The sequence below is a fragment of the Poecilia formosa genome, unplaced genomic scaffold (genome assembly GCF_000485575.1).
Source record: "Poecilia formosa unplaced genomic scaffold, Poecilia_formosa-5.1.2 Scaffold429, whole genome shotgun sequence".
NCBI lineage: Eukaryota > Metazoa > Chordata > Actinopteri > Cyprinodontiformes > Poeciliidae > Poecilia > Poecilia formosa.
This window is the reverse complement of record NW_006800368.1, coordinates 405,401-414,329: the sequence shown is the minus strand read 5'-3', so window position 1 is coordinate 414,329 and position 8,929 is coordinate 405,401. Positions and strand designations below refer to the sequence as shown.

Sequence of the window (8,929 nt, the reverse complement as noted above, 5' to 3'; positions counted from 1 at the left end):
ACGCAGCTCACACAGCTAAGTTTGGCAGGCCGGCCTCACCCAGAAAGGTGTACCTCTGTTCATCTAACATTTACACTTCAGCCTTGACTCATGGATGGCATTAAATCAACCTGTGATCATAAAGAACCTCTGTGTTATGTTAGACCAGGATATGTCATTTAAGGTCCATATTAAACAAGTTTCAAGGATTCCTTATTTTTATATTTGGAAATATTCTGTCCAGGAGAGATGCTGACAAACGAATCCATGTTTTATTACTTCAAGACTGGACTACTGTAACTCTTTACTATCAGGAAGTCCACAAAATACAGTTAAAAGTTTTCAGTTGGTCCAAAATCCTGCAACAAGAGTTCTGATGAAAATTTAAAAAGGAGGAAAATATTTTATCTTCCCTTCATCGGTTCCTTTTGAAATCCAGAATAGAATTTCAGATTATCCTTCTCACATCCCTCAATAATCAGCTCCATCAAACATCAGATCTTATTGGTCCATATATTCCTAACAGAGCACTTGTCTCTCTGACTGCAGGTTTGCTGCTGGTTCCTAGAATTTCTGATAGTAGAGTGGCAGACAGATCTATAGTTCAAGCTCCTCTGCTGTGGAGCTTCAGTCTCAGTCCCAGTTTCAGTCTGTGAGGCAGACACCCACTTTTTCTCACTTCCTACTTCTCCTGCTCTCATTTTTATATTATTTGCTATTATTTCAGCTGTTAAATTTTTGTTTCTGTTATTTTTCTCTCCATAGAAACTACATCTGGTCTGGCCTCGTGGTTGGCTGACCGACCTTCCTTGAGGAGGGGATTGGCTGTGATAATGTTGCCATGAGCTAACTGTTCTCTCTGTCCTGCTATTAACTTTTTACTTTAATCAACATCAGAAATCATCCTGCATCCAGCATGCCGTTCTGTTTGACATCACTGGAAAGCTCATAATCCACACTTTCAGAATCTGTAAATATATCCCTGCTGGTAGTAACAACCTTTTCAGCTCGTCAATGTTCTTCTTAGCCCTTCTAATGAGCCATCATTTGATCCAGGTGTGTTAAAACATGCAGGATGCCGGCCCTCCAGGACCGACTTTGGGGATCACTGATTTAAAAAGACAGCTGTACTTTTTCAAACAGAACCAGTTTAGTTTTGATAGTCATTTCCCCCTTAATAAATAAATCATCATAAAACTACATTTTGTATTTATTATCCAAATCCAAATGTATTTAATGGTCTGAAACACTGAACTGTGCCAGTAGACAGTAGTCATAGGGCTGAAATTATGTGACTCCATTCATTAATTGTATCCATATCTATTCTTTGCATGTATTCATATCTATTTTATACAATTTACATGTTGTAAAGATGGAAATAATCATTGTGAATCAGACTCTTGTTGTGTGGCGTCCACCTGGCTTCCTGTGCAGCATGTGTTTGGCCTCCACTGCTGTGATCTGGGACACTGTGGTGAAGACGTGAGCGCAGTGCACCGCTGCTCGCTCCATGCAGTACCGATGGTAGATCTGTCTCTCTCCTGCCTCCTTGTCAATGTTGAACTACCAGTACACAAAAATATCAGATTCAATTTTAAGCTGTAAATTCAAAGAGAAATGACAGTAGAATAGTTGTTAGGATAGGTTCTATCTGTGCAGGATCATGTATATTAAAGTCTAGCAAGTTATAACATCACACTCCTCTTCTTCAAACAGGTAACAGCACCTTACTTTGGAAACTCCTTTGTTTTGTTGGATGTTTTTCTGGCTTCTCTGTTTTTTTAAGATGTAAAAGTCAACATAATGGAATAATGTTTCCCATTATTCTTTTTTTTCCCTTATACTTTATGTATATGGATACCAGAACCCTTGGACTCTTCGTTCATTTTTCTTGGTCACCCTCATTCAACCATTTTGATTTTTTCTGAAATTTCAACTTCATTCATTTATAAACATGTACAATTCAAATTCAGTTTGAGTCAAATTTAGATTAAAATTGAAATCAATCTGTTGTTGATAGACTTGATTATGTACCACGAACAGATAACTTACCTGTTCGTGGTAAGTTATCTGAAATATCCCAGCTGGTTACATCAGGCCATAAAAGGTTTGGACTTTATGGTTTTAGTAAAGGGGAACCAGATGTGACAGGAACCAGGAGACATGACTCACAAAACAAGAAAGGAAATTATTTGATGACCCTAAATCAAGCAAAATTAGAGAAAGCAGCATGTATTGTAATTCCTCTGGTAATTTTAATCAATTCTGTATGTAATGTATAATAATAATAATAATAATAATAATACATTACTTATTGGTTCAAGAAGTCTGTCTTAAAGTTATGGTATCTCATAAGGTATTAATGTTTTTTCATCAATAGAATCGGAAAGGCAACTGTAGACTGGGGTCATCTGTCAATTATCTATTGAGCCAGTGAGCAATCTGCAGCTCTGGGCTGACCTTTAGGATGTGAGCAGTGGGGCCAATTACAAGCATCACAGTAAGCCATCCTCATACAGTTCAACGTTACTAATCATGCTCTAAATGACTTTAAAATACCAAAACCTTTGAATGTGCAAATCAGTCTGACAGCTACCGATTACCCATGTTGCTAACAGCTCTGTGGTGGGGGTCGGAACACAGTTAGATTGAATTACAAGCAAACTGGGACATTTTTTAGAACAATGAACATGGAGAAAAGTTTCAGATTCATACCAATTCAAACAATTCAGTGAACTACAGTTACTTACTCGTTATGGGTATAAATATCAATAGTTTTAAATGGTTGCCATTTCACATTGACCATTTTTCCTCTTTTGGGGCGTGGGTAGGAGGAGGTATTAGAATGATTTTACTTAAATGGGGATTTTTTTAGATCCATTAATAATGCAAATTATTCATACAAACTGAAATGTAAACATATCAACCTGAAACCAATTAAAAAGTAATGGCAAGTTGCATCTCAACATCTTGCATTTCATTGCCACCAATATGCATTTGTCTAATAATTATGTGATTGGGATTTGTCAGTGTGGAGGGAATTTAAAGCTACCCTAAAAGATTACACCTATTCAGTTTGGTACAAGTTTTGCTCCCAACCATGGGCGCCATATAGGGGGGGAAAGTTTGGACAATTCCAAGGGCCCCTGGCTGACAGGGGACCCCACAAAAAAAAAGTTTTTGTTTTTTTTTTTGTGGGGGGGAGGTTTATAGAAATATATATTTAAAAAATCGGATCTGCATGAAATGGTTCGTTCCTACTTAGTGCACTTGATGTTGAAGGTGTTCAGCAGCAGTCAGACAAGAACAGCTGTGGTAGTTACTGTGCTACTAAGAAAAATGATAAAGTTAGGTTTTCAAAAAGTATAGGGATAGAGAGAGAAATAGACAAGAGTGTCAATTTGTAACCCAGTTTTTCTCCAAGAGAGGTGAGTAGACTGTTAGATTATCAATCATTTAGCATAGTTAGTTAAGCTACAGACTACTGTTTGCCTCCATTTCATTTAATGAATGAAGGAACAAATCTACCAACATATTCGTATATTTAACTTGTCCCTGTACCTTTTTTCACACTTAACAACAGATGAGTCAGTCAGTAGCAGTTTTAACCACCATACCAGGATGAATGAGATTGATTGACAACACTAAGACCCTCCTCATGATTCTGATTGGTTGTTTTTGGTCAGAACGGCGCTTTACTTTAGCCAGCAATAGTTCAGGAAGGAGGCTGAGGAAGTTGATCTTTACACAATTTATGTCTCATAGCAAACTGTCACAACATGGTGACAGCTTTTAACAAATATTGGAAAAGCATATTTTATTAATTAAAGTTATGTACTGCAGCTTGAACAAAATGCAACTACATAGTATTTTTTGAGAAGTCTGGATTGCTTTATGTGTGTTTAGCATGTTGTCTATGACTGTTGGTGGGGAGAGACATTTCAGTAAGCTAAAGCTAATCATAATAAAAAATTAAGCAACCTATTTACATGCAGTATGTGGACTGTTGCATTTAAAATGAACTAGCAGTAAATACTGTGCTAGTATCGGTATTGGGCCAAAGAAAGCAAGGCAGTCACAAACCTGTAAAATTGTGACACTTTTGATGGGTTAGATAGACTCAAGAAACTGTGACAACCGGTACGCAGGGTGGCCCAATTAAATTTTTTGTCATGGGGTTCAAGATTCCTGGCAGCGCCCCTGCTCCCAACTGGGTTTATTTTTTACTCCCACAAAAGATAAGACATAATTCCAAGCTTGACATAGCACCATCAGTTCATCTTGGCTTCATCTGTTTCACAAAGGCCAAACCAGGCTTAGGTACGACTATACCAAGGCAGGTTTGAGTAATTCAGGTAAATCTTTCAGTCTGGTTTAAGGCTTAGGCCTTCATTCCAAAACCATCAGAGGTTGCAGTTTTGAAGTTGATTCTGAGGAGCCCAGGTCAGCTGCATGAGACATCAGCCAAAGAGAGGTACTGTGTTCTTGTGCCCAGACCCACTACTTTAACAGAGGACAACAAAACATGGTCTTTATGTGCAGTAACATGGGCTGCCTTTATCGAATGTCCCTCCACAGAAAAAAAGAACAGATCATTTGTGCGACAGCACCAATCAGCAAAACCAATCAGCAGCAGGCAAAATAAAGGCATACAAGACATGTATGCCTTTATTTTGCCTGCTGCTGATTGGTTTTGATCTTATCTTTGCCCCAAGCACAACCCACTGGTCTCTTACCTTATCCAAGTTGTTGTAAAAGTCAACATTCCCAGCACAAAGATATCTTCCGAGCAGTGTGGCATGGGTAGTAAAAACCGTTGCCATAGGAATGTTTCGGGAGCGAGAGAGAATAAGCCCAGGCCCTGCCTGCCATTCATGGAAGTGACTGATGACATTGGGTTTGTCTCCAAGGTGATCTGTTAGCTAAAACAAAACAAACAAACAAACAAAACAAAAAACAGATAGATGTTAGAGGTTCACAAATTGTGAAAACATACATTTACAACTCAACCAGGGAGGAACAGGTTGAATTTCTAAAACTGCTAGCTTCACTGGTAAAGCCACACCTCTTTAAAGAACCAGGCAATCAAGGAGCCCAGAATGAGAGAGTCATTAGCCTCCCGATCGTGATACGGCAGACCGATGTGGCAGGTCTCCCACAGGTCCCCCTTCCATCGGTCCAGGTTCCAGGCTGCTGAGCCGATGTCAAACAGGATAACATAAGGGCTGCCCTCAATCAGCCAGCGACCAAAATGAACCTGAAGCAGCAGACAGAGTCCAGAAAGTACTTAACCAAGTCTAAATGTTTTCAAAACTGTTTTTTTATTGTCAATTTGCCTTATCCTATACAGGAAGAATAGAACAGAACAGAATAGAATAGAATTTATTGATCCCCAAAGTTGCCCTGCGTCAGACTGGCGACCTGTCCAGGTTGACCCCGCCTCTCGCCCGGAACGTTAGCTGGAGATAGGCACCAGCCCCCCTCCTGACCCCACTGAGGGACAAGGGTGTTAGAAAATGGATGGATGGATCTCCAAAGTGTTAAATATTGTTAAATACAAATATAACCATATTAAAATGCCATACTAAAGTTTTTATATCTTATGTTTTTAATGAATTAAGACTGGAAAATGTTTTAGAAGACTGGAGTCCAAAGTCATTCTTCAAGGGCTGAAATTCTGGATGTTTAGTTCTTACCCTGGTTCAATCTCTGAATCACCTGATGGTTCATTGACAGGCCTCTCTAGAATGCTGACCTGCTGAGAAGGTAATTAGACCATTTGAATCAGCTGTGTTGGAGCAGAGACACATCTAAAGCTGCCATGGCAGCAGGACTGGAGATGGACATCCCTGTTGCAGAGCCTCAGTCCTTGTATTTATGTTCCCACCAGAGGTTTGGAATTGTCAATTCACCACTTAGAAGGAATTTCCCTTAACTTCCTATAACTTATTTGGACTAAAAGAACTCTTTAAAATGTCAGACTATTCATCAGATTATTATTAACACAAAACTGTAGGTTGTGGAATTAAAAATAAACATTTTTCAAGAACTGTTTAAGAGACTGCATGCCTTGGGAACAGTATGTTCAGAGTGAATGGTATAAACTCTTCTAACCAGTAATGAGTGTGTGGATACTAGAAGGTAAAATGCCTAAGTCAGTGGTGTTTCTAGTTAGCACTGGAAGCACCGAGGGAAGGCAGAGGAGCTTGATTTTTTTCACAGGTTATCTGTGTCATCCTACATGTCACAACAAGTGACAATTTTCCCCAAAAAGTTGTAGTTAGCATGTTTCTTCATAGTTTGCAAAATAGCTTCTCATAAATGGCATCATTATGCTTAACAATCACTTATATGATGAACATTGAATCTTCAAGCAGCAGTCTTTACCAGAACACACTTAAATACACGGTGGCCTGCAGCTTTGACTGTCAGTGAGAATATTCATTGTTAATACCTTTCCTTCTGGGTCATTCCAGACAAAAAGGCCTTAGTATCAGTTTAGATATGATATATTACTGAGACCTTGAAGTATAAGATTAAAAGTGCTATGAGAGACCACAGAAGCTTGTTGAAAGATACATACTCAAAACATTTGACCATTTTCTTTCAGCTTGAAAGAGAATTCTACCACTCACTATGGAAATGTAAAGAAATACGTAAAAATTCTCTGTCATTATTCTGGCATTCATTAAATAAATATTAACGCTTTTGATAATCGTAACTTATATATATCAGGAAAGGTTTGGTCAGACTTAATGAGAAAAAGGATTGTTTATTTTTCTTCTTTGTATTCAAATATTGGGTCTCAGCTGTATTATTGAACATCTTATGACATCTTATGATATGACAAATATACGTAAGATTATGACCAGAATTTAAAACACACACACACACACACACACACACACATACACACACACATACACACCTGGCAACCATTGTTGATAAGAGCATCCATTGCCTTCTGGATGACTGGGTTGGGTGGTACACAGCCTTCCACTTGTGTCTTGAAGTTGTGTTCAAAGTACGGTCCCATCATGTAATAGTTCTCTCCCCATTCATCCACTGTGACCTTAGCTTTAGACTGGATGACAGTGTAAATTCCTCCAACTGAAAGTTCATGAAGTGCAAAATAAATTACATAAATAAATGAAAATATGTTGTATATTGCTGCACATTGTTTTCATGTGAGTATAACTACATCAGCCATTTATAGCATATCAACCCAACAAAAGTTAGACACTTTTTCTATGGCTAACCACTTAGAATTAAGAAGAAATCAATAATTTCAAGTCTCACAAATAACTATAAATATTCCTTATGAAATCTTAAATTTGAGACATTGTAAACTAATGGTAAACTGTGGCACATGAGAAACATTCTAACCCTAACCCTTTGCTTGTGTTGAAAAGAGGAGCATATTTTCCAGTCTTATGTGAGCAGAAATTACTCAAATGAAATACCAATATGTGATAACTAATGATGTCCAGCCTTCATCAGCTTATATAATTGAAACACTAGTTTAAACCCTGAACTGTTGCATACCATAATTATATCACCACTTTGAAGCAAGCACTTAATTAAAGGAGCAAACGGTCATTGTTCTACATTGTTTTGGATGAATAAAAATGAGGAAGACCCCCATTAGTTGGGCAGCCATAGTTAGGACTTGGGCAAGTCCTAACTTGCCCAAGTCCTCTCGCCTCTCGCCCGGAACGTTAGCTGGAGATAGGCACCAGCAACCCTCCCGACCCCACTAGGGGACAAGGATGTACAGAAAATGGATGGATGTAATAAAATAATAATAATCCCCACTAGGGCCAAGCTCAGTCCTCGCTGCCTGAAAAATTTCAGTCACAGACCATCTGCCAGGAACCCATCACAATATGACATAGCCCAAACACCTACTGACACACCATCATACTATCAGGGGCATTCCTGCACCTTTCCTCCCCCCAGTGATCCCACCATCTCCCACAGTTATCCCCACACCAGAGGATATGGCATGCGATTAGTTCCAAAGCTATGAATATACATTCTGCACACTCAGATTTGTAGTCTATGTTAGACACTGAGCATGTAAACATGACTGAAAATCTATTCACTGGGTGTTCATGTTTGTTTGTGTCATATCTCAATGGATAAATAACTAATAACTGGACATGGGACTGTACATGAAAACAGGTCCTTTATTATGGAGGACCAAAACTGACATAATAATAAATAAAAGAATAAATATATATCGGACATAAATAAATAAAAGAATAAATATATAAATAAAAGAATAAATATATATCCAACATAATAATAAATTAAAGAATCAATATAAAAATAAAAGTAGAAATATATAAGTAAAAGAATAAATATATATTTTGATAAGAAATAAAAGCATAAATATATATTTCCATTTGCTTTATTTATTTCTGTATTTATTTCTGTATTATTTCCTCGCTGTATTTCTGCTTCGTCGATATGCAAATGAGGTGGGCAGCAGCCTTCTACGTCCGATCCGTGTGCAGATCGATTGTTAATGCCTGCCTACGTGGCGCTTTCGGCCTCAGTTCAACAGTCCTCAGGAAACCTGACTGAAAAATTCACGAATACTCATTATCTTAAGGACACAATAAAAGGTAAGGTTAATAACAGCATTAAAAAACTATAAATAGCTTCTCTTGAGTAATCTACATATGTGCAACTTTTACATTTAAATTGCTTCTTTGGTAACACTTTATTTGAAGGGGGTTGAATAAGACTGACATGACACCTGTCATGAACATCAATAAGCCTTCATGAATAGTTATGACTGTTGTCATAAAGCGTCATTCGGTAAATTATGACACTTTTAATACAAAGTTGACATTATTCAAAATGTCTTTGTTATGACAACTTGACATTAACCAAGAAATCATTACTGATATAAATTTGTTATAAAAGTATTATTGATTGCACT

The 8,929-nt window shown here is 37.8% G+C and overlaps 1 protein-coding gene and 1 long non-coding RNA gene across 3 annotated transcripts in view; one reads left to right on the top strand and one right to left on the bottom strand.

The window, feature by feature from the left end:
• LOC107833703 (uncharacterized) overlaps positions 1-8,512 on the top strand; it is an 11,651-nt gene extending 3,139 nt beyond the window's left edge. The window contains exon 3 of the long non-coding RNA XR_001659462.1: positions 8,499-8,512. This is a non-coding gene — a long non-coding RNA (uncharacterized LOC107833703). The remainder of the gene's footprint in view (positions 1-8,498) is intronic.
• The window catches only part of gys2 (glycogen synthase 2), a 41,284-nt gene that overhangs the window by 28,340 nt on the left and 4,015 nt on the right, over positions 1-8,929 (bottom strand). Inside the window, exons 2-5 of one of the 2 annotated variants that reach the window (XM_007577154.2) lie at positions 6,908-7,089; positions 5,045-5,236; positions 4,716-4,901; positions 1,398-1,542 (exon numbers count right to left, since the gene is read on the bottom strand). In XM_007577154.2, the coding sequence (XP_007577216.1) occupies positions 1,398-1,542; positions 4,716-4,901; positions 5,045-5,236; positions 6,908-7,089 (705 nt within the window). The remainder of the gene's footprint in view (positions 1-1,397; positions 1,543-4,715; positions 4,902-5,044; positions 5,237-6,907; positions 7,090-8,929) is intronic. The other variant, XM_007577155.2, reaches the window with a different exon arrangement.